Source organism: Pseudochaenichthys georgianus, chromosome 12 (assembly GCF_902827115.2).
Source record: "Pseudochaenichthys georgianus chromosome 12, fPseGeo1.2, whole genome shotgun sequence".
NCBI lineage: Eukaryota > Metazoa > Chordata > Actinopteri > Perciformes > Channichthyidae > Pseudochaenichthys > Pseudochaenichthys georgianus.
The window spans coordinates 13,132,992-13,156,975 of record NC_047514.1 but is presented as its reverse complement, the minus strand read 5'-3'; the positions used below and the strand labels follow the sequence as shown (position 1 = coordinate 13,156,975).

Sequence of the window (23,984 nt, the reverse complement as noted above, 5' to 3'; positions counted from 1 at the left end):
CTCACTGCACCCGGACAATAAATAGTGCCACTAGTGTCAAGTAGAAATAGTTCCACACTAGTATATCAAGTAAGAACATGGAGTGAACACAATATACATCAATTTATTTGTTAACAATTGAGGGTACATTTCAACCTCAAAATGTGTTCAAAGCAGCAATGGAAACGGGCTGAAATGCATAGTATAAAATAAAGTAGGTCATTTAGGATGTTGACCATCCTAAATGTAAGAAAAATGTATGGAGTAAAAAAAATATAATGATGCATTATCATTATGTAAAGCTACATCTATGAAAACGAAAAATGTATTTAAAAAAATCTGAATATCAAATGCAACCATTATTTTACTTATTTAAAGCAGGTGTGATGTCAGTTTTTCAAAATACTACGGTGCACAACTATTAGTCATATTGGTTAATCTGTTGAAATCAAGAGAGGTGTGTGAGTGTGGTTGTAAGTCTCCATGGATGTGTGTGTGTCTGTGTGTGTACTAAGGTCATGTGATAAGTATCCGACTTTCTACATTTGCCAGTAATAAATTAGTCAGACTAATCCCTGAAGTTTGTCATTAAGAACATTCTTGCTTAACTGCAGGGTGACATTATACCAACTATTCACTTTATCAAATCATCTTGTCAGGAGGAAACACAAGGAGAGGGTTTAAAGCACAGCAGGTTTATTAAAGGTTGCAGCAAATGTTAAGACAATGTTCAGCTTGTTAGATATTTGACCTATTGACCTATTATGTAAACAGTGATTACATATTGATTGTTACTTTGTATGGGTAGCAGTGTAAACAATAATCTGTAACATGTGAAACGAAGACCACAGCAACATTAAAACAAGTCAGCCTGTCAGTTGTGTTTGTGAAGTAGTGGTTATTCAAATAGCAAATTACACATTGTAATGACATTCTACAGTACTTAGTTCTGGACACAAAATCTATTTCATTTGAATCCAATAGGCTGTTGCCAAAGAAAATAAAGAAAAACATGTATTTTTTTATCCAGATCCTAAATAAAGTAACAATAATCAGATACAATAATGTTATTTAGACGTGCAGAATTGAACCATATCATTTATGGACAATTCGTGGTGGTTAAAAATAAATACATAACTTTCTCTTTTGCAGTGTCAGTAGCATCAAGCTATCAGTAGGAGAACTCATGGAGACATCAAATCTAACATGGTGCTTTACACCATCATGGGACAAGACATTGTACCTTGCACAAGACATGCAAGTTCCCTTTACACTGCTTTTGTTGAAGTAATACACATTACGATATTTGCATATATTGGGATTAAGTGGATTTCCATTTAAGGTTACAACAGACTAAGAGTACATGGTATTAAAAGGAAGCCGAGATGACTATATTCATGACATCAAGAATAAAACATTATGCCAGCAGTCGTTTTACACAGCTTGACCTTGTCATTCACTTAGAGACAATATGGAAAAGTGAAATGTTGGTGTTAAAAAAAAGAAGGATGTGTCTCTTGCATTAAAACAGTGTTGCTAACTTTCTTCCTATACTGATGCTTCAACAATCTCACTAGAGCAGGCTGAAAACAGGCCTATTTTATAAACACACGCCGACAGTATTCCCTTAACAGTATTTCAGTTCTGCAGGCATTCATATCATGGACACACTGTCTCTCTCACTCACACACACACACACACACACACACACACACACACACACACACACACACACACACACACACACACACACACACACACACACACACACACACACACACACACACACACACACACACACACACACACACACACACACACACACACACACACACACACACACACAATATGGACTATAATCAATCAGTGACATTATATTTTGTCATATCATATCAATTACTGGGGGTTTGTTCATTTCAGAGCCCATAATTAAAAAGGTATAAAAGACAATCTTTAAGATTTAAAAAAAAAAAATAGGATTTCATCATCAATACAACTTACTTGTAAGGGAGACATTAACCTCATCCCTGTAACAAACCTCTTCACTTTGTTTTCCTAAAAACATTGGATTAAAAAGCTGGATAAAAGATGTAATTTTGGTAATTAATTGAGTTATTACTCTGGGGTTACTGGTAGGAATTGCAGCTCCATTTAACACGTGAATTATTATGCAAATATGGCAGTCCTCCTTCTTTAAACGTACGGTTTGGTGCTATGACGAGAGCAGGGGCTGCCGTTCAGCTGTGGTGCTCTGAAAGAGAAAACACACACAAAAGAGTTACCTTAAGAAAATTATGAAAACCATGTCCGTTTATTTACATTTGCACATAAATATCTAAAAAATGTTATGTACAATAATACATATTCTATAGAAAAAAATATATAATGTATTTTTTTTTTATTGATGGGCAACGTTTATATTCTCACTCTTCTGTTTTATGTTCTATTTTGAGATGTTTATATTGTTTAATTGTTTATTATTACTCTTTTTATTTTCTAATTATGTGCAATACTTTGTTTTAATGCTGCAACAACAACAAAAATCCCAATTTAGGGTCAATAAAGTTTATCTTATCATATTCAACTTTGGCAATTGCCACTTCAAATAATATTAGAGTAAATGATTTATGCTCTTTTTCAACATAACCACTTGGTCTGAAATGATTATTCAATTAATCAATCATTGATCGCAAGAATATAAATAATTATTGCTAACAATTCTGTTAATTGTATTTTTTTAAATAAATATCTTTGGATTTCAGACAATAAGTCTGACATAATGATTTATTTTGACACTCCCTAGACCTCACTATGAATCTATAAAAGAAAAACATTACTAACTGATTTATTCTGAATGAAAATAATAGGTTTCTGCAGCTCTAACGACCACACAAACTCATGAATGTCCATCTGAAGCGCTCACCTCGGAGACGTTCTGCCGACACATCAGGAACATGAAGATTCCTCCCATAATGATGGCGATGCCGATCAGAAAGAAGGGGATGTTCTCCACCACGTGCTGCTCCACGATTATCTTCCTCAGCTTCGCGGCCGACGCGTCGTCAATGACAACGCTCTGTGTAGATGGTAGCAGAGAGAGATTCAGCACAACCAACAAGACGGTAGAAAAAGAAAAGCTAGGTTATCGATGTAAGTAAAAAGTATTTCTTATTCTGCCATTTAATGTGTGCAATTAATGTCTAAATTATTCTGTGTTTGTGTACCTCATTGAGATAAACCACGGGAAGGATCACTGTCCTCACGTTTCCTGTTTGACTGAAGGAAAAAAAAGGAAATTATTCAAATGTTTTGCATTTCGTTCCTATAAATTAAATGAATAAATGGCAAAAATACATTCAGACAGCTGTTAATATTGCAATGGCTCTCCGTTTAAAGTAAGTATACATTTAGTTGTCCTACATATCATTTGACAACTTGTACATCTATTATTGACTAGTGCTGCTCAATGGTTCAATACATATTTTATATCTTTTTAACAGAACACCAACATGTAGTTCAGTTTAATATCTCTCTATTTATTGCTGATTGTTATTCAACAAAGTGATTGGATATTTTCCACATAATGTGCAGCCCTTGTCTAGACTCATATTACATCAAGATTGTTTTTTCGTCAAGTAGATCCACAAGCCACGAGCGTCCAAGAGTCCATTCATAGTGATGATGCTGGCATGATTGCTTTACTGTTATTTTAATGGCAACCCTTTCCTGGACCTAGGTAGTCATACATCTGTCACCGCTGCATTAAAGCCAACAAGGGGGTGCCGTGACGTGAGACTGATGAAGATGTGAGCTGATTACCTGAAGTAGGAAATTTTCTCAACAAACACGTTGACCTGGAGCCGTTTGGCAGCTTGAATAATGATTCCAGTTAGCTGCAAAACAGAATGACATTTGTTAGGAATGTATGGTTAAAAGACACACCTGTCAATCCTGAGGAATGAACATTTATGGCTCATTATAACATTTAGCAACACAACATATTTGCCAAGACACTGTGTTGTATATGTTTGGGGACAGGTGGCGCAGTGGTCTGTGTGTTTGATCATCAGATCAAGGGGGCGTTGGGGAACTCCAGTTCGAAACCCGCTCCCACTCCACTGCGTCAGGCCGTTGTGTCCTTGGGCAAGACACTTCACCGGAATTTGCTCTTGAGGGTATTGTCCACAGTAGATGACCATTACATATCTGTATTTGTAATGTGTATTTGTAAAGCGCTTTGAGAGTAATTGATAAAGCGCTATAATAAATATAAGGATTATTATCATTATTATTATAACAGCTAATACTGCACATACAACAGAGATGCATCTACAAGAGGCAAAGGTAAAATCATAGCCTGATGCTGGCAGCGGATGAGGGTTATTCTACCAGGGAAGTCGTACAGGGCACCACAACCCAGTATTTATGGCAAAAGTCGCAGTACTTTGACCAATCCCAGTGATCTCATGCAGTCACAATGGAGATGATCATATAACCAGGAGAAAACTAGACAAAACAGTAGCTTAACAGGGTTCAAAGACTGATTTCAATAATAATGCCACCACAGTACATGTCTGAGTTAACTAAATATAAGTGAATTCAATTGCAACAAAAGTGTGATTCAGAAATGCACGCTGAGCAACGCAAATGGATTAATGTTCTTCTGCATGTTTCTTTCCTGAACTATTTTACTGTCTTTGATAGTAGTGCATCACAATGTATATTTACTTTTTTCTGAGACTAAACTTCAATTTACAAGATGACACATTCAAAGCTATGTCAAGGAAGACCTGTAAAAATCAGCATGAAGAAAAAAGTTAAATAAATACTTCATGCAAAGCAAACACTACATGGCTGCCGGAGAGAGCCATGAAGAAAGCCTACAACTGAACTTCATTAAGATGGTAGCATATATCTGCAGAAATTGAATTTCCGGGTTATACACGTATAAGGATGAACAATAGTGCATCAACACTTTGTGCTACTGGAGTGTTTTTCTCAGTCTGCTTCCTTTTATTATGGATTTATTACTGGCTCAACCACGTTATTACAGAATTACACATGATAAGAGCTGTTAGAGCTTATCTTTGGCGACAGCTCCGTTCCACGTACCAATGCTTTCATTTTTAACCGATTTTACTACTGCTTTGTGGGTATGGCAAGGGCTGGGCTGGCAGTCACAAAGCTGAGATACTTCACCATCTAGTGGTAAACATTAATGATACTGTTTTTTTGTAATGTACGTTTTCATAGCAGCTTTGTACATTTGAACTATTTTTTACAACCTGAGTATATAAAGTAAAGAAAGAGTTTAAACATTGTGTACACGGATAATTGTCACGGTTTTCTTTGAGTTTAATAAGGAGAGAGTTCTGGTCTGTATGCTGTATATCCAGTCAACCTTGAATAAAGGTTATTTTATGTTTAAACCATTGTCCGTCTGCACTTTGGATGAACCTGCTCTGCTCACCGCTACTACAACTACATTTCCAAAGTCCCCCTCTACTCAAAAATGTGTTTGTTACTTTACGGCAGAGGTGGGGACTCGAGTCACATGACTTGACTCGAGTCGCATATTTTTTGGCTTGAGACTTGCTTGACTAACATTGATAAAAGACTTGACTTGACTTTGACTTGGTATTCATGACTTGAGACTTGACTTAAGCTTGAGATAGATGACTTGAAAGGACTTGACTGTTTAAAATTCAATATTTGCGTTTGTTTTTGTAGTGAGATATGTGGAGTCTATTTTTATATAACATTACAAGATTCTTATTATTACATTATTTGCTTATTGTATGTGCTGTGATTTAGGAATAAATGGACCCAATCACCCCCCCCCCCCCCCAAGTTTTGATGGGGTGGACAGGAACGTAGGGAAAAGTTACATGAGAAAGTGTTTAGCTTGCAATATTGAAAGTAGCAAGTTCAGGTGCAGAGACTGAGAGAACACAAAGAGGTAGTCAGAACAGCACATCGCACCGGCCTTGACTCTGTATGGGAGCCGCGCTCCCCCGCAAAGCTAGGAAGCAACATTATGGTTTCCCGCTATATCTGAAGAAACGTTAGAGAAAACAAATTACGTATGACAGAGTAGGGAGGGACTTTGCCAGCCGGCCGAATGATGATTGGAGGATCGTGTTGCCAAGAGACTCTATCTGAGTCTGTGCACCAACCAAAGAGAACCAAGTCTAAACCGCGGTATCTCTTCAACTAGTCTTGACCAATAATAAATGTACGGGCAACGCCCTGTGTAATAAAATGTATTGTCGCACGAGGTTCGAGGCTCTTGACGGATTTGGTGGTTACAGATTACAGCTTTGCTGCCTGTGATTCCCAGAGACGTGATGAGTCCTTGGCCAAGTAATATATATATTTTGCTCTCTTTACAATAAATAGTTAAAGGTGACCTATCATGCAAAATGCACTTTTGTACGTCTTTTATACATGAATATGTGTCCCCGGTGTGTCAGGGAACTCACCAAGTGTCAGAAAACACAACCCTCTCTATTTTCCTCCATACCCAAATCTCTTAAAAAGGGGCTGCAATGGATCTGATACAGACTGATCCAGATTTGAACACTTCTATGACGTCACAGAAGTGGCGCTACGGCTATTGAGCCAATTCCACCAATCAGGAGGAGACAGCCACGGACATTGCCGTTCGAAAGCGCTGGAGACGCTGTAGTACATATGCCAGGCCTGTAGATGGTGCTGTTCTCACAGAATCAGCCCATGAAAAGACTGGGGCCATTTCTCAATCGTGAGGATGCTTGCTTGGTAGCACATGTCTTCCGAGGCCGTTTCTCAATCGCGAGGATGCTTGCTTGATAGCACATGTCTTCCGAGTCACTTCCTTCAGAAGCTAGGCAAGAATCCTTCCTGGCATTCGGAAAACGAAGAGTGGAACAGGCTAGCAAGTGTGCAGGTGTGCGTCATATGAGAGGCCCCGCCTTACATTTTCCGCCACAGATTTGGGGAAATTGGTCCGTGCGCAAAGCATTGTGGGGATTTGAAGGACGCAAAGTTTACCCATGTGCAACCTCGAAATTACCCCCAAACCAAGGACGCGGCCTCGGTGGAATTCCAAGTATGCTGGAGATTGGAACAGTCCTTCGGCGGCACTCAATGACGTAGCATCCTTGAAATATTGGCATGGCAGCCAGTTTCCTCGAGATTGAGAAACGCCCAGTGTTAAATTGAGCAAAATGAGGAATGGCTAAAATGCATGATCGGTTTGGTATTTTGAAAAATAAAAAGTATACATATGCCTTATATAGGTATGGTCCTACACTATATTATTCAAATATAGCATGATACCATGATATAGAAGTTGTCTGTATTTTCTGGAATTCTGAACCCAACAGATATTACGTTTAGTTTTTTCGAAAAACGTGATTATAGCGCCATGCGCGCAAACCTGGCAACCCACTAGAAGGCTGAGTCTCAGTTAACATGGCAGCGGCTAGCTTTACTCCAAAAATAGTGAAGTTTGAATTCAAGGATTATTTTGTCGATGACGGTAATAAGAAGAGAACAGCGGTATGCAGGGTCTGCAGCATAAAGATCAGTGACACGACCACCACAACATCCAACTTCATTCGTCACTACAAAAAAAAACACAGAGAAAGGTGCGTGCATGTGTTGTGTTAGCTAGAAAGATAACGTTAAGTTTAAGCTACGTTAGACTTGGTTCCAAATCGATTAAGCATTGCAAAGAGAAGACAAAACGGTAAATTAACACTAGAACCGCCAAGGGATTCATTTGGACTAACCCTGATACTGACAGGATGTCAGGAAAGGGAGAGAGAGAGAGAGGAAAAGAGATGCCTCGTTTATTTCCCCTGTGTTATCATCAGAAGTTACTGTAAACTTTTGAATAATGTAGTTCATCTACTTTTAGTAGTTTGTTTAAATGTTTTGATTATGTTGTTTTTGTTTGTAGAAGTGCATCATTCCTTGATTTATTGTAAAATGAATCTGAACTTTTTGATCTGTTATGATGATAAACTGAAGCAATTTCTAAATTAACCCAATTAAGTGAGTTTTAAATCGTCCTACTTAGTTTATAAGGAAATTATGAAGAGGAACAAATTAAATGATATCTATGTAGGTGCTGACGCTGTTGGCGGTTCTAGTGTTAACAGACATTTAAATTAAAGTGGACCTATCATGCTATATTTGAATAATATAGTGTAGGACCATACCTATATAAGGCATATTTATACTTTTTATTTTTCAAAATACCAAACAGATCATGCATTTTAGCCATTCCTCATTTAGCTCAATTTAACACTGTCTTTGCATGGGCTGATTCTGTGAGAACAGCACCATCTACAGGCCTGGCATATGTACTACAGCATCTCCAGCGCTTTCGAATGGCAATGTCCGTCGCCAAGACACTCTCACTCCATAATCGTCCAGGAGCGACGCTTGGTCAGGGTCCCGTGGCGTGCAGTTTGTGTCAGCAATAAAGATAACACCATTAAACAGTTACACAACATAACAGAAATAATATCGATAGCAGCGTCCCTAGCAACCACCTTGGTAACAATGAAAACGTTGTATGGACACAATTTCCTGAAGTAATCTTCGTAATAACTAGCAAACTAAAGATCATGTACATCCACTGCACACATAATCTGAAATAATAACTCATATTTCTCGCATCAAATTACATCAAAACGCATTTTAATGGCCAAACTAACTTTAAAATAGGCATTTTCCACCGAGAATAAAACGAAGTTCGGCCATGTTTTTTTTTTCTTCAGGGAGAAATTTGAAGATCACATGACATAGACGCCAGCCATTGGAATGAATGGAATTGCAGTTGGAGGTCAACCAATCACAGAGCTTGAGAACTAATCACGGAGCTTGTCAAACAGAGCACATGGTGTAGTCCTAAACGATAGCTGGGGATTCTGGGTAGTGTAGTGTCTTCTGCCATCCTTTACTCCGAAAAAATATTTGTTTCTCCGAATCGAAGGGGAAAAATACAAAAGCATTGCACACAATTGAAATCAATCAATGTTGTGTAATTAACAAGGATAATCTGGTGTTTTTTAGTAGATGAGTAGTGCAGATATCACTGTAAAATCAATCGACAGTAAGGGGAATACTGACTTCCGGGTGTACAATTCTCCGTTATCCAATGGGAATGGACGCTCACATTGCCTTTAAGGGCAGCCGACACAAACGAATGCCGTGCTTCCATGAGCGTCAAATCCCGCCGCAGATGGGAATACATTGAAATCAGTTGAAAGCTATTTGCATCCCTTTACGACCCTGACCAAGCGTCGCTCCTGGATGATTATGGAGTGATAGTGTGTTGCCGTGGCTGTCTCCTCCTGATTGGTGGAGTTGGCCCAATAGCCGTAGTGCCACTTCTGTGACGTCAGAGAAGTGTTCAAATCTGGATCAGTCTGTATCAGATCCGTTGCAGCCCCTTTTTAAGAGATTTGGGTATGGAGGAAAATAGAGAGGGTTGTGTTTTCTGACACTTGGTGAGTTCCCTGGAACACCGGGGACACATATTCATGTATAAAAGACTTACAAAAGTGCATTTTGCATGATAGGTCACCTTTAAATATGTGTAATGGCAAATGCCATATATTATTTTCTTACCTGGAATTCTGCCATTTTGAACAGACTTTTTGATTGAGTCCTAGCTATATTGGCTGCAGTTCTAGGGTTAATATGAATCTAATATGATTGTCATCGGTCTAAATTAGATTTCAAATTATTAACTGTGTATGTAATGAAGATCATAGTGTGGGTTGAATCCATTTTCATAACCACTGTCTTTTAACTGATTTAAATGCAGGAACTGGGCTTATTCATCAGAATTTCGTATGACTTGACTTGACTTGCTTGACCTGAGCAATGACTTAACTTGACTCTCACCACAGTGACTTGAGACTTGCTTGATACTTGTAGGTCAAGACTTGAGACTTGCTCATGACTTGCTCATGACTTGCACATGTAGGACATACTGCTTTACGGTAATGTTCAGTCATTGTTAAGAATGATATACACCTGAACGTATCAAATGGAAACTTGACACCTTCAGAGCACACTCACTGTGAATGGACTCAGTAAAGTCAGATATCTTTTGTCTTTTAAAATAAAACGTTTTTGTAAATTCACGAAAAAATACCAGACACAAATTACTACTTGAATATTTTAAATATCTTATAGCCTGTCTGGAGAGAATAATTAAAGTTGAGATAATTACCGGATTGATATCAATTGCAGTCTGGTGCTGCTCCTTCTTAGGCCTCATGCCGAACACATCCTGAACATATTTCTCATCGGCCTGGTAGAAGTGAGGTGTCGACATTACGATGGGAGCTCCTGAACACACAAACCATTCAGTTAGTAACATTATAGAAACCACTCAGCTGAGCAGGTTCTTTAGAAAGCTGTTTCGTCATGAGGAACAGCTTTCTAAAGAACCTTTTCCAATGGTGTGACGATAAAGTGTTATTCTGGCTTTTCCTTAATGCACTTCCTACCTTGTTTACACAGGCTGACATTCAGAACGCCAGAGCCCAGGCAGTTTCCAGCGGGGACACAGAAGCCGGCGTTGGCAGGGTTCACGGTGTGATTAGCAAACACCTCGCTAGGGGGACTGAAGCGATACCCAGGGATCCCCTTCACCGTCACATCCTCCTCATACAGAGCGTACAGAGACCTTGGAAACAGATGCTGGTTAATCTATGCAGACACAAAGCAATTATGTGATGCTGGAAGTGAAACAAAGGGGGGTACACACATGTGGTACATTGGCGTGTGGTGGTATGTGATTTAGTGAAAACATGCACAGCACAAACAAGAACCAAAAGTGTTTAAAGGAACATGTGGATGCCTCACAGGCCTGCTGTCAGTTACTTGAGCCACTCTCACTTCTGATGTATGAAGAGCTGATTTAAATGTTTTAATCTTCACTAAATATGTAGTAAGTGTACAGTGACCTTATTTTTGGCCAACCAGTCAGGCTAAAGGAATAATCCTAATCCCACATCCAGACGCAAATAATGCAGAGGGAAAAGTTTAGGAATGGATTTTTTTAGGAAGACTGAGGGGGAAGTGATTTCACTAACCAGCTAATGTCAAGCAGATAAGACCAGGAAATGTGACTCAGCAGTAGAGGAAGCAGAAAACAATACCTAATTGAAAGCAGCATTATCTAAAGCTCTGCTGCTTCAGTCGTTTGCTTCCTACAAACCAATATTTATGTAATAATTTATATTTGTTACTTGTTTTTTTCATTATTTACAGATTATTATTTGTGCATGTGCTGTAAATATGTAAGTCCTTAAAACAAACTAAATGATGCTTTTAAATGACTTAAGAGGAGTAAGCTAATAAAAAAAGAGCGAGAAAACACTAAAATAAGACGTGGGCTCATGGGTAGGCTCATCTGACTGTATATAAGAACATCCTCTAGAATATTATCTAGGCATTGAAACATCAATTTATTATAATTCTACATGCCCAATACACACATAGACACATTTTAGCCTACTAGCAGCATGGTCTCTTTAGAAGTCAGTAAAACACTCTGCGGTCCACTCACCTGCACAGGTCAGAGGAGAACATGTAGAGCGTCTCATTCTTGGTGATGACGGGATGGAAAGATGCTCCATTGGTTCCATTGATCATATTGCACTCATCAGATGTCCACCAATCCAGTTTGCTGCACACACAGAAAAACACAAGTACAATAAGATCATTACAGTTTTCTTTATCAGTTTTTCATTTATGAATTTAAAATCATGTAAGGTTTAAGGCATTTAGAATACCCAGCACCAATCCCTTTAATATCTGTTCCTTTGTCAGTTTGATTAAAGATGAACAAAGCAATTTGTTAGGCAAAATTATGTAAAATGCTGTCAATGGTGTGGGCTTGGAAATAATCAGGACAAAATATGTTGAAGGTCAGAAAAGATTGGGTAATGTTGCTGCTCCTTATTCAACCCAGTCTCACGGCATTTCGTGTTCACCAACACAATTTTTAATCTATTGATTCGTGTTCACCATCACGATTTGCCCCTTTTTTTCGTGTTGTACAGCACGATTTTAAAAGCAATGTATTTCTACTGGTAACGTGTTTTGTGCCTGCAGGCTGCAGCACGTCTTTTTCTCCGGTCGGGTCGTGGAAGGCCGGAAGCTGTGTGGTTCATAAAAACATGTTCTTACTCAATATCAAGCCACAATTATTGCTTTTATTTTAAATCGTATAATTTCGGACTTTTGTTGCCGTCTGTGAGGAAAATAAATGGGGCTCAGAGCCTCAGGATACTGAAATCTGTATTTTTAAATATTTCTTTCCTTCTAATTTGTTATTCTTTTCAAAATAACACACTGTTATTTACTCACCAATAACACACAATTATCCTTGCTTTTATTTATTGGTTTAATTCCATAATCTCTGGCTTTTTTGGTGTCCGTCAGGAACTGAATTTCAAAATAAAAATAACCGGAAACAGACGTAGGCCTATAAGGGACATTTCGAACATCATTGCGATTGTCAACATTTCTGAGTTTAGGATGGCCGAAGACACTACACTACCCGTAATCCCCAGCTATCGTTTAGGACTACAGTCCTTAGGCAGAGCGTCAAACAGCTGTGTGAAATGGAACGAAACCACGCCAGATTATCCAAAACTGGAATCGAACACCCCCCCAGAACTACACATGCTGGCTATTGTGTTTCGCAAAATGTTCTATGGGAAGTCTCTACTGAACGTTTTCGTTTTTCCCACAATTAGAAGTTGCCATTATTAAACACATTGGTGTTATCAAATGTAAAACATATAATTAATAAATGGGTGAAAATCACTTGTGTCCATAATGCGCAGCATTAATATATACCCACATGACAGCTCATTGCTACTTTGTAATTCTACTCCACTACAATTCAGAGGTTAACCTGGTATTTTTACTCCACTGCATTTATTTGAGTTACTTTGCAGATTCTGATTAATTATGTGAAATATATAAACAACCCTTAAATCAGACTTTACTTACACCTGAGTAAAATTCAGGTAAGGTGATTGTCAACTGCCAACAATCAGGAGAGATATTTGATAGTTGGTGCTTGAGAAGACTAAACATGTATCTGCAATTGACATGAATGGAAACAAGTAATAAAGTATATTCATTACTCGTTATTCTCTACTAATAGTTAATTAAAGATTGTATATTATGGCTATTTTGCACATCCCTTTCAAGATTTTCAAAGGTTTATTGACATATCATACACAACTACGGTGTAGTTATGCAATGAATGAAAAACTTGGGTCACAGGTTCCTCAACAGTGCATTACAAGACATCTATCAATATGTGTGTACCTCCACCATTAAACTGTCATATTCTGCACATTTCTTATTCTATCTACATACATAAGAGTATAATTAATGTGTATAATATCAGTTAAAATAAGTGCTTCAACATAGTTAACATTGCAGGAAAGCAATATATTAGACGTTAAGTACTTTGTCAGGCTTAATATTTAATGTTTAAATAAAGGTTAATCCGTTTTTCTGTTTTGCACCTCCTCCTATTAATATCTTTGTACATCCTGCACTAAACTGTTTTATTGTAGAGATCACTTATAGTATCTTCTTGATTTTTTATATTCTATATTTATACTTTCCCCCTATGAAAGTATGTACTCTTAATATTTTTTTAATCAAATATAACACATAAAAACAATAATTCAATAACGTGCTTTAACCACTAGGAGGTGCACACAAGGTACACACAGCCATAATAACTTTGTATTATTAGTGTGTATGTACAACATCTGAAGATGTATAGTTTTATGCATGCTTTCACATCATTTTACAGCATATTGCTATACTATTTCAGACTCAGTATTTACATTCTTACATTCAAAGAAAATCAGTAATATCTTTAAAAACTACAGTCCTTTTCTATCAGCTGTGCACCGTTATGGTGTAAATATAACCTATCTATGAATTAGATCAAATGTAAAAGTCAGCCGAATTAGTGTTGATACGGCAAGGAGACGTATTGTGTGAAGAGAAATTGAAGATGTTGTTTAATTGTTGATATATTTATGATCCACGTCAAGTATTCAGTTTCGGCGCCATTTCTTCCAGTTTTTCCAAAGGTCTTCTCATCAGGGCTCTCTAAATAAAGAACTACGGCAGATCTGTAATATGTAATGCAGCCGAACCGTGTATTACAATGCCGTTATGTGATGATTATGTGATGACTTTTATTATTTTATACTTTTAAAATGTTTTCCGGATTTCATATAATATAAACACCAACTCCCAGCATGCATTGCGGCTAACACATCCAATCAGCGAGCTTAAAACCATAGCTGAGGATCTTGGGTAATCGCTCGAAATGCCTACGTCTGTTTCCGGTTATATTTATTTTGAAATTCAGTTCCTGACGGACGCCAAAAAAGCCCGAGATTATGGAATTAAACTAATAAATAAAAGCAAGGATAATTGTGTGTTATTGGTGAGTAAATAACAGTGTGTTATTTTGAAAAGAATAACAAATTAGAAGGAAAAAAAGATTTAAAAAATACAGATTTCAGTATCCTGAGGCTCTGAGCCCCATTTATTTTCCTCACAGACGACAACAAAAGTCAGAAATTATACGATTTAAAATAAAAGCAATAACTGTGGCTTGATATTGAGTAAGAACATGTTTTTATGAACCACACAGCTTCCGGTCTTCCACGACCCGACCGGAGAAAAAGACGTGCTGCAGCCTGCAGGCACGAAACACGTAGAAATACATTGCTTTTAAAATCGTGCTGTGCAACACGAAAAAAAGGGGCAAATCGTGATGGTGAACACGAATCAATAGATTAAAAATCGTGTTGGTGAACACGAAATGCCGTGAGACTGGGTTGCCTTATTCCTCAACAGTAGTATTTAATGAGGTCAAGGAGGAGTGTGACATTTTGGTGTTTATGCTAGGCTAGGCTAACAGTTTCCTGGCTGTAACTTAGTATTACTATTTACAGTAACGGCCCGTCCACACTACAGCTTCAAAAAAAGCTTGGAGCTGGGCGTGTCTGAAGCTCGACCAACAACCAATCACATGAATCTCCCGCCCCTGACACACAAGCAGCGGTTTGATTGGCTAGAGCTTGTACTGGCATATGATTTGATTGGCTGACGCTTCCACCGAAAGCTTCAGAACCTTCAAAAGTTGAACATTGCTCAACTTTTGCAGCCTGAAACGCCAGGAAAGCTCCGCTCTGCTTCCCACAATGCAGTTCGGCGAAAAGTGACGTCACCCCATTCAAAGTGAATGGGCAGAAGCGTTGGAAGCTTCTTTCAATGCCGCTGTGTGGACGGGCCGTAACTGAGCGAAAGGTTAGTGGCTTCAAAAAAAGGAAATAAGTATAACTCTCTGACAGACACAAAGGAAAGTTGTGAATTAATCAGAGGAGATTAACAATGGTGTGGCTTTTTGAAATGAATAGCTCTGATTAAAGACACTTGTCAATTGTGATAAGACAATGTCAGGAGAAATCTCTCAATGTTATCAAACAGGGTGAGATTTGATCACATGCCTGTCCTGTACTGATATAATCATGAGACCCAACTCTCATCCATTGAAGCTGCATGTAATCAATGATTGTCACTGATTAGGTCTCATTCATTCACTGTCATTGTTAGTTGCTCAAGGTGAGTTGAGACAATTACCTTTCACCTTTCCACGTATCCACTCTGGCAAAGTCCTTGTAGTTCTGCTGGCCAGTGAAGAAGACATACTCCCCATCGTTGGAAGCATTGGTCTGTAGGGAAGAAAAGGAACATTTTCAACAAACAGCTCAAACAAATAGCAACTCTTGATTTTCTGCAATTTTAATACAATTTCTTTGCAATTATCTCATATAGTTTATACCATTTTAATGATCAACAAACTCTGGACAAAGTGTACAATATCAATATATTAGTTGTTATTGTTATTTTCTTTTCCTGCTTGTAAAGCGTCATTGAGCACCAGGAAAAGCACTATATAAATACATGCATTATTATACTTGACCTTATAGAAGAGTCCAAAAACATCATCCAGGGTGGGTTTTAAAAGTTTGAGGGCTTTGAGCAGGGGGTCTTCATATCCCCACAGCAGCTCTCCCACTGTGCGTGTGGTGAAAAGGCCTTCGTTTTCAGACTTCATGTAGGAGGAGATGAAGTTTGCAAAGTAGAAATTATCTTTGAATTGCTCCATCACCGTCTACCGGGGAAAAAAAGAAAGACAAACTGCGTTGTAAAGCGATGAATGACAGAAGTTCTTTGAAGACAAATGGGATGAATCATTTACTTGAATCACATTTTTTATAATCTTTATGAGAGTTCACTTCACAGTAGCACAACAGCACATATTATCAATCCTATACCTACAAAGCATCATGTACTGTTATATCTTTGTAACAATAAAAGGAAAGCATATCTACTGTAATGAAGATAAATGGCAACATCGTCTCATACATTTTGGGGGAGGGGAGACAGAACATTTTTGTATATAATTAAAAACATAAATTGATGTAACCTGTGAGTCTGTTGTTACACTATTTGAGTGATGTCATTCTTAATTGTTTAAAAAATAATGTTAAGAAGATTTGTTATCCATGGATCTTTAATACTTTACCTTTAAAGTATGAGGACAACTCATTATTAAAAAATAAAAATAATATTGTGGTTGATACACAATACAACATTAATAAAACAGTATCATATTAAACAACACAAGCAGTAAATGGATCTGCAATGCTCACAATTGCAGGAATGTTGACCGTCCTGATGAGATCACTCTCTGGACCCCGGGACATGTCTCTCTGAAATATGTAGGTCTTTGTGTTGACAGATGCTACTTTGGTGCCATTTTCCTGAAAGTCCACTTGCTCCATCGGCCGGTACTCTCTGTGTAGGAAATGACAGCAGCTGGGTTATAACTGGCTTTATGGTAGAAAGATGTTAACTCTTAGTTCCTTGTTGCAGCCAAATATTTAAAGACAAACAATACAACAATACACTAGGTTGGCCTATTATCTTATTACAGTATCTGTATCTCATACTACAGAGAAGAGGCTATTGTTAAATAATTATAGAATTCTGTACTGAAACTATTAGTTCTGGTTTAAATATTGCATAAAGAAGGAAGAGGTTTCCATTGAAGTCATTGAAGTCAAAATAAGGTTAAATCATCTTTACAGTCAATACTGACTCCTGACTATTCAGAACGATTTGTAATGACCACGAGTAAAAGGGAAGTTTTCCAACCAAGATACGATATTACTTTATTTGTCAGATCAAGTCTGACATTTGACTTGCGTCACAGCAGCTCCATCAACAGACAAATATCCAGACAAAAATACATGAAACACAAACAACAAACATTTAACATAACAGCCCAATCAGTCAGAGATAAGCTGCTCAAAGAGCCTTCAGCGTGCATTTGATCTGGGATTTAGCTCTGTATTTACTGTGAGGATTGACTGTGAGTGAGTGAGATGCACTATAGTCATGCTTTTTATGTTAACTCTAATCGAACATGATGATCTGAGGCAAGGATACCAATTACAACTTTATAAGCAATGTATTTGATTAATTATTGAATATAATCGATTAATATGTTGACTTATAGTCTTACATTTTACACTAAAGTGAAAAATGTATTGTTGATGCATATTATGATTTCATGTTTACAACTGCCCTGCTTATCTATTTTTCAGGTTCTTCCTTTTGTGTTTTACCTAATCTAATCATCACCTCTTTAACACCTTTCTGCATTGATGATATCGTCAGATTCTATTTGATTTGACAGAATCAACAATTGTGCTTCTTAATGGCTTTGTGGCTTTCTTTTACTGTGACATCTGCACTTCTGGTTTATGAAATAGACGACCAGAGTAATTAGAGTATTTTTCCTCACCTGTATGTATATGGTCCGATCTCCAGCACAGCAGGCCGCTCTCCATCCAGCACCTCCAGGGGGTTTGTCAGATTGAAGAAGTAAAACTGCATGTAAATAGGGGCTGGTGGATTCTCCCAGGCCTCAAACGCCTCCGTGCCATTCTTCAAAACGACTTCCTATGGGGAACAAAGAGCATTGGGTTATATGTACTGCACAGTTGAGAAAAATGTGCAACTTCAGATGCATATTTAGCTGACTAAGCTGTCCTCACATCATATGACAAAGGCTGCTGTAAGTGGTTGAATCACAATATGGATAACCAGGCAGGATATGATATGTAATAAACATTGCAATGACGTACGAATTTCACAAATCTAAAATAAGTTATTTCAAAAGTCAAATATAAAAGTGTGCCAGATATATATCTGTTATAGATTTGAATATGCGAAAAACCCCACCCAAAACAGCTCAACACTTCTTCATTCAACTGGCTAAATAATTGTCTATGAGTATCGGGAGATCGCTGGCTGTCAGAGCTTGCTAACGTGATGAGTAGTGAGAACATCAATTCCTTAATGTTAGCCATTGGTAAAACATTCAATTTTAAAGCCAGATAGCCAAATACCTAATGTTAAAGCTGCCCATCAGACACACCATACTGATCTCTATGGCAGAATCGAAACTGTCTGCCATTTCGTCACAATAACAATAAGCTAACTCACAATAACCGTCACCAAAATGTCTAACGTTAAATAGTTAGTGGTCATCTAACCATAACGCCTACATAAACAAGGTTTCCCAGAATAAGATGTTTCAGAAATCATACAAGGCATACCTTTTTAACCACCGACTGTAGGATATGTGGAAACACGTTAGACAACACCAAAGAAATGCCGGCAATCAAAAGTAGAATAGAAAGAACTCCGGTGCTGTAAATACAACATGATTTCAGTTGCATGATGGAAAAGCAGACAGATATGTAAAGGCTGTAGCTCTCACTGACATTATCTACGGTCTGTGTGTAAGCGCTGTTTTTGTTTTGATGGCACAGGAACTTTCTGGGTGAATCAAAGATCCGGAGTGAAATACTTCCCTGTTACCACTTCCGGTTTCTTCGACATTCGCGATCTTCCTGGAGCACGAGCCCTAACAAACGCACTACAGTGATACATTTGGAGTGTCCCCTTTTAATGGATATCGCAATTTATGATGTAAAATGTGATAGCTGCCAATAAACTATTTAATGAGAGACGAAATAATGTGTCCACTATTAGCTGGCTGTTAGGGTTAGCTAAATAAAGGGGAACATATCTTTCTTGTAGGTAAAGACTCTTTGTTTTTAATCGCATGACAGTTACGTCATTCATTAAACCTCAGTTGTATGTGGATCTCTCCGTTTCAAACATAGGCTACATGATTACATACAAGACAAAATAAAACAAGCTAAAATTGAGCATTAAGTGACTTACTAATTATTTGCAGTTTTTACATGAATCAAGGAAAGTTCAACTTCGACTGTGCTGTTCTTGGGAAGACACTTTTTGTGAGCCGTTGGAGGTGAAACATTTAAATACAGTCCAACAGTTATCCTGTTTGCATAGTCATGTTGAAACTCAGGGTATAGCCAGGTCATAATGTCAGTGTAAACAAAACCTGAAGATTTCATTGCACCATTGTCTCTGTTTCTTTAAGACATGTCAAGCTGCGTTTAGTTCAATACTGATTACCAGCAAACAACCAAACATTCACACACGAATTGAATTGATTTATTGAAAACAAGGGACAGTGTACATTAAGTGTGCATCAACATATTAAAAACATGTAAAAGTACTCGAATTAGCCAAAAGGCTAGTTTTCATCGAGAGTCCCTTTGCCAGATGGTGATAGACATCCTGAAAGCAATAATACAAATACCACAACATTGTTATACCATTGTACATATTTACGATAGATGACATCACTATTAAATATTAAATACATTTTCATAATACAGAACAACAGTGTAAGAGATTGTTTGTCCACTAGATGTCACTGTCCTGACATTTACTAATATTTCGTGCCAATGTTGTGCTATAAACTGGAGCCATATCTGTTGAGTCAACATTTCGTAATAAAAGGGACCACACCTTGGCTAAGCAGACTAATCTATGAGCAGGTATCTCTGTGCCATATTGTCTCTTGTCCCATTTCCATTTTTCTGATTGTAAGACATACTCATAGGAAATATGTTCAGATTTGCCATTACTATCTGACTATAAGCTACCAAAACACATTGTATATGAATGATACCCTTAACACATGTTGGCGTTAAATCAAAAACATTTGAACATTAGCCTCGTTTCTGTTATGTGATTGTGATGTGCTATATGTGACATGTACTGTACGTGTGTTGTTTATTGTTCTCTTTTATCCTCACACTTGTCTTTCCTCCTTTTTATTTTATTTTAATATATTTTCTTATAACAAATGCTGTTGATATATTGTCATTTTAATGGTGTCTATTACCATCTGGCCGGGGACAACACCTGGAAATTAGCCATGTCGGCTAAAGCTGCACCATTGACTGTTTTTGTGACAGTTAATCGATGGGGACTGTCCACGACACTATAAATAAATAAACTAAACTAAACTTTACATTAATAGTTTGGGTTAAATATGACAGACATACAGAACGTGCAGTAGCCAAGTTAGGATTATCCGACATACCAAACATCACCAATACAACTTGACTGCTCAGACACGTCCTTACCTGCTTGAATAAGTGTAATTGCAGTGCAGTTGCAACATTTATCATCATCATCATCATGACGTGTTCGATTGGCAGTTTCTTAACCTCAGGCATGACTATACTGCTTTAACACATTGTGATACTACTATATAAAGCCTGTGAACATGTTTGTATTGTTTGTTCTATGGATCCTTTGCATTATGGAAAATGTATACAGGGATGTAAAGTTTGAATATCTTTAATATCCTTTATTTTTGTCCTCCAAGTTGATGGAGGTGCAATAATAATTTGCTGGAATACCACCTTACATAGCTATAGCTTTATTAGTTGTATTAAATAGATAATACATAGAAAAATAAACAAATAAATAGACCAACATAATATTGAATGGTTTGAAACAAGTGATAGTTACTCCACACAGAGTGTTTTGAATGACAGAATCCATTACTGGGGGTGTCATGGGAGTTCAGGGGTCCAATCAAAAACCTAAGAAATAGCCTTTCAATTGTGGTACATCAACAAAACGTTAAATCAGTAAAAGAGTAAGGATTTTATGATTCTAATGTATTCTATTCTAGCTGTGTGAGTGTGGTTTTGTGGGAAATACCCCTTCAACCAAACGTGAATGGGGCACAATGGATAACTGAAGAGGGCTCGCTCGCCGCGGTCACGAGAGCACTGGGGGAGTGACGTCACCACCCTAAACCGGGCACCAGCCGTTGAGTTGAGTCCCGAGCGAGAGACAGGCAGGAATCCGGGAACAACTTTTAATGTATGCGGGCCGAGCCGGGCCAGTGTCTCGGGACGCACTGTTTCCTCCTCCTTTATGCATCCTTCTGCTCGACTAAGCTCAACTACGGCTCGTTGTTTTCTCACCGGCTCGGTAGACAATCTGTTTTTGGCACAAAACGCGGTTGTGTGTCAGTTTCTTTTTATGTGTCCAGCCCTCCTGCGACTCCAGGACATAACCGGGTAAGTGTGTCCAGTAGTTTCACATCATGTTAGTAGTTGTTGGTCGGAATGATGTCAAGGCATTTTAAACAAAAGCGTCACAACTATCCAAGTGTTTGTAAGTCTCGGTGGTAAGTTAGACGCTGCTGTTACAAAGCGTTCAAACTCATTGTTTGTGTACAATGATGCACGACGCGCGCATTTGATGCTTTTTGTGCTAATTGCTAAACGAGTTGCAGCTTTGCCCGTGTTTGTTTGTGCATAGGTTCATGCATAACTTCCATTGTTTGAGGGCAGTATGCACATATGCACAGGTAGCTAGCTACTTAATAAACCGTGGTTCGTGCTCGACTATAGATTCAGTAGTTAAAGTTAAATGTACCGTCCAACATTGACAGAGACAACACATTAGTTAAATATCTCTATTTCAGTTTTTTCGATTCGCTTCATAGAGATCTTCACATTCCACAATTGCTTTCAATTGTTGTTTTCACACATTTGTCATTGTTGTGCTGCTGACATTTTTGACACTTGGAATACATTTGACAGAAAATGAAGATGTGCTTTATGAATGTGCCATGCAAATGTGTGTTAATCTGTATCTTGAATGCTGCCAGTTATGGCTGTCCTTGAAGCACCCACCTTTCAAATCCTTAAACACATCAGTATCTGCCCACATGAAGAGTCTGTGAAAATGGAACAACTGTTTCTTACTTGCTCTATGTTTCTGCTAAGCCCACACATTTTTTTAAATACAATTTCTTTAGGATTTAAGTGCCAGTTATCATGGCAAAGAGGTTCAATTTGCTTACATAGTTGAACAAATACAAGCAGACATAATGAAGTAAGTGAGTAGTTTCATTTTGACTGGTATGATCACAATGATATCTTTCGAGTAAATCACTGACCAGATCATTTTAGGCATGACAATGTGGAAATTGTTGGAGGCAGTTAACACGCAAACATGTATTTCACCAGACAAAACTACCAATTGATTTGGGAGGAAGAAGAGAGAACTGTAAAAGTATACCGAGTATAGAGCAAGACTGTATGGTACAGAATAATGTGATCAAATTTATTAGGAACACTTTGTACACATTTGCTTTTGTCACTACTACAGTACTACAAGTGGTGCTCCTAAAGAGGCTTTAATACACAGCATATTTTTTTATATCCGAGGTAAAAGGTAATTTATCAAGGCTGTAGATTATTGCCACTGTACATCCCTGCATATTTACACCTCCAATTGACTGTAACTTGTATGGATATAGTGTCCCACAATACCTGATAAATCAGTTAGTCTAGTCTTTCTGGAATGCTAAATCACATTTGAAATGGAGCTACTCGTCACTAATTTCATCATGTGTCTTTTTTTCTTCACAGCCTTCCCTGAGTGATTGAGTGAGTGACTGCATGGACCAGACTGAACATGAAGAGCCTTAAAGCAAAGTTTAGAAAAACTGATGTAAGTACTATAACATGTATTCGCGGCTGTGTGAAGTGTGTGCGCGCAACAATGTGTGCACATGTGTATGTCTGCACGGCTGAGTCAGTGTCTGTGTATGCATGCCTTGTGCAGTTGTGGGTGATTTACTGCAGATTTTCTCAACCTTGGGGTCAGCAGCATTGCTTTGGGCTATTTCTGAAAAAATAAATAGACTGGAAAAACAAAATAGAGTTCAATTACGTGACGTCTGTGTAATACTTATGGAACTTCCTTCTTGCTCTTGTAATCAGAAAGTGTGCCTTGCTCACGTTCCCATGATAACTTGTAAACTCTAAATGCTGGTGTCATGAGAATTGTAGGTCCTCAAAACAGGATCATGAGTTTGATAAACCCTGATTTATGGTGTTAGCGATATGACATAGACTATTATACAGACATGTTGATGAGTCACTCTGGAAGGTGGAGGACTCGAGAGGTGATTAAAATATTTTTGATTAAAACTACAAAAACACGAATATCCTAAGATACTGTGACTCCGTGCTGCTCCAGAGGAGGGTTTGACCCTGATGACTATGAATCAGTCTTTTGGGAGGAATATCTCCGTGTTGGTTCAGTCATTCATTGGGTCACAGTCAAAGATACTCTACACTCACAGGAAGTGAGGCGTCTCCACAGCGTCTGACTCATCTGTTGTCACAGTGACCGTAATGACACGGAGCCAAAACGCAGACAGGAAAAAGCTGGCGGGTTGGTGGATGAATGGGATAAGTTTTAGGGGATGTAGGGAGTGTCAGAAGTAGACAAATGGAGTGAATATTGTCTACTAAATGAGATACTTGGTTTACTCAGACAGTTTCCATGAGATTAGGAGTGTGTGGCAGGGCAGGATGAGGAGCTCTGGTTAGAGAGAGAGAGAGAGAGAGAGAGAGAGAATCCCAGCTTTTACTCAATTATAGCTA

The 23,984-nt window shown here is 38.0% G+C and overlaps 1 protein-coding gene across 1 annotated transcript; it reads right to left on the bottom strand.

Annotated features, from left to right (window-relative positions):
• Positions 1-658: 658 nt before the first annotated feature.
• On the bottom strand, positions 659-18,960 carry LOC117456153 (lysosome membrane protein 2-like). Its single transcript, XM_034095916.2, has 12 exons — positions 18,735-18,960; positions 17,918-18,075; positions 16,761-16,905; positions 16,028-16,219; positions 15,685-15,776; positions 11,558-11,677; positions 10,494-10,672; positions 10,214-10,332; positions 3,799-3,872; positions 3,204-3,255; positions 2,903-3,055; positions 659-2,230 (listed from the first exon to the last, which is right to left on the bottom strand). Exons 1-12 carry the CDS (start codon positions 18,855-18,857, stop codon positions 2,192-2,194), a joined length of 1,446 nt encoding a protein of 481 aa, XP_033951807.1. The 5' UTR covers positions 18,858-18,960; the 3' UTR covers positions 659-2,191.
• Positions 18,961-23,984: the final 5,024 nt, after the last annotated feature.

Excerpts from the sequence above, each read along its gene's own strand:
- LOC117456153 (XM_034095916.2), bottom strand. The coding sequence starts at position 18,857 with ATGCAACTGAAATCATGTTGTATTTACAGCACCGGAGTTCTTTCTATT. Across the intron at positions 16,220-16,760 it reads CGGTCAACATTCCTGCAATT|ACGGTGATGGAGCAATTCAA; the intron begins GTGAGCATTGCA and ends TTTCCCCGGTAG. Across the intron at positions 11,678-15,684 it reads GATACGTGGAAAGGTGAAAG|CAAACTGGATTGGTGGACAT; the intron begins GTAATTGTCTCA and ends CTGTGTGTGCAG.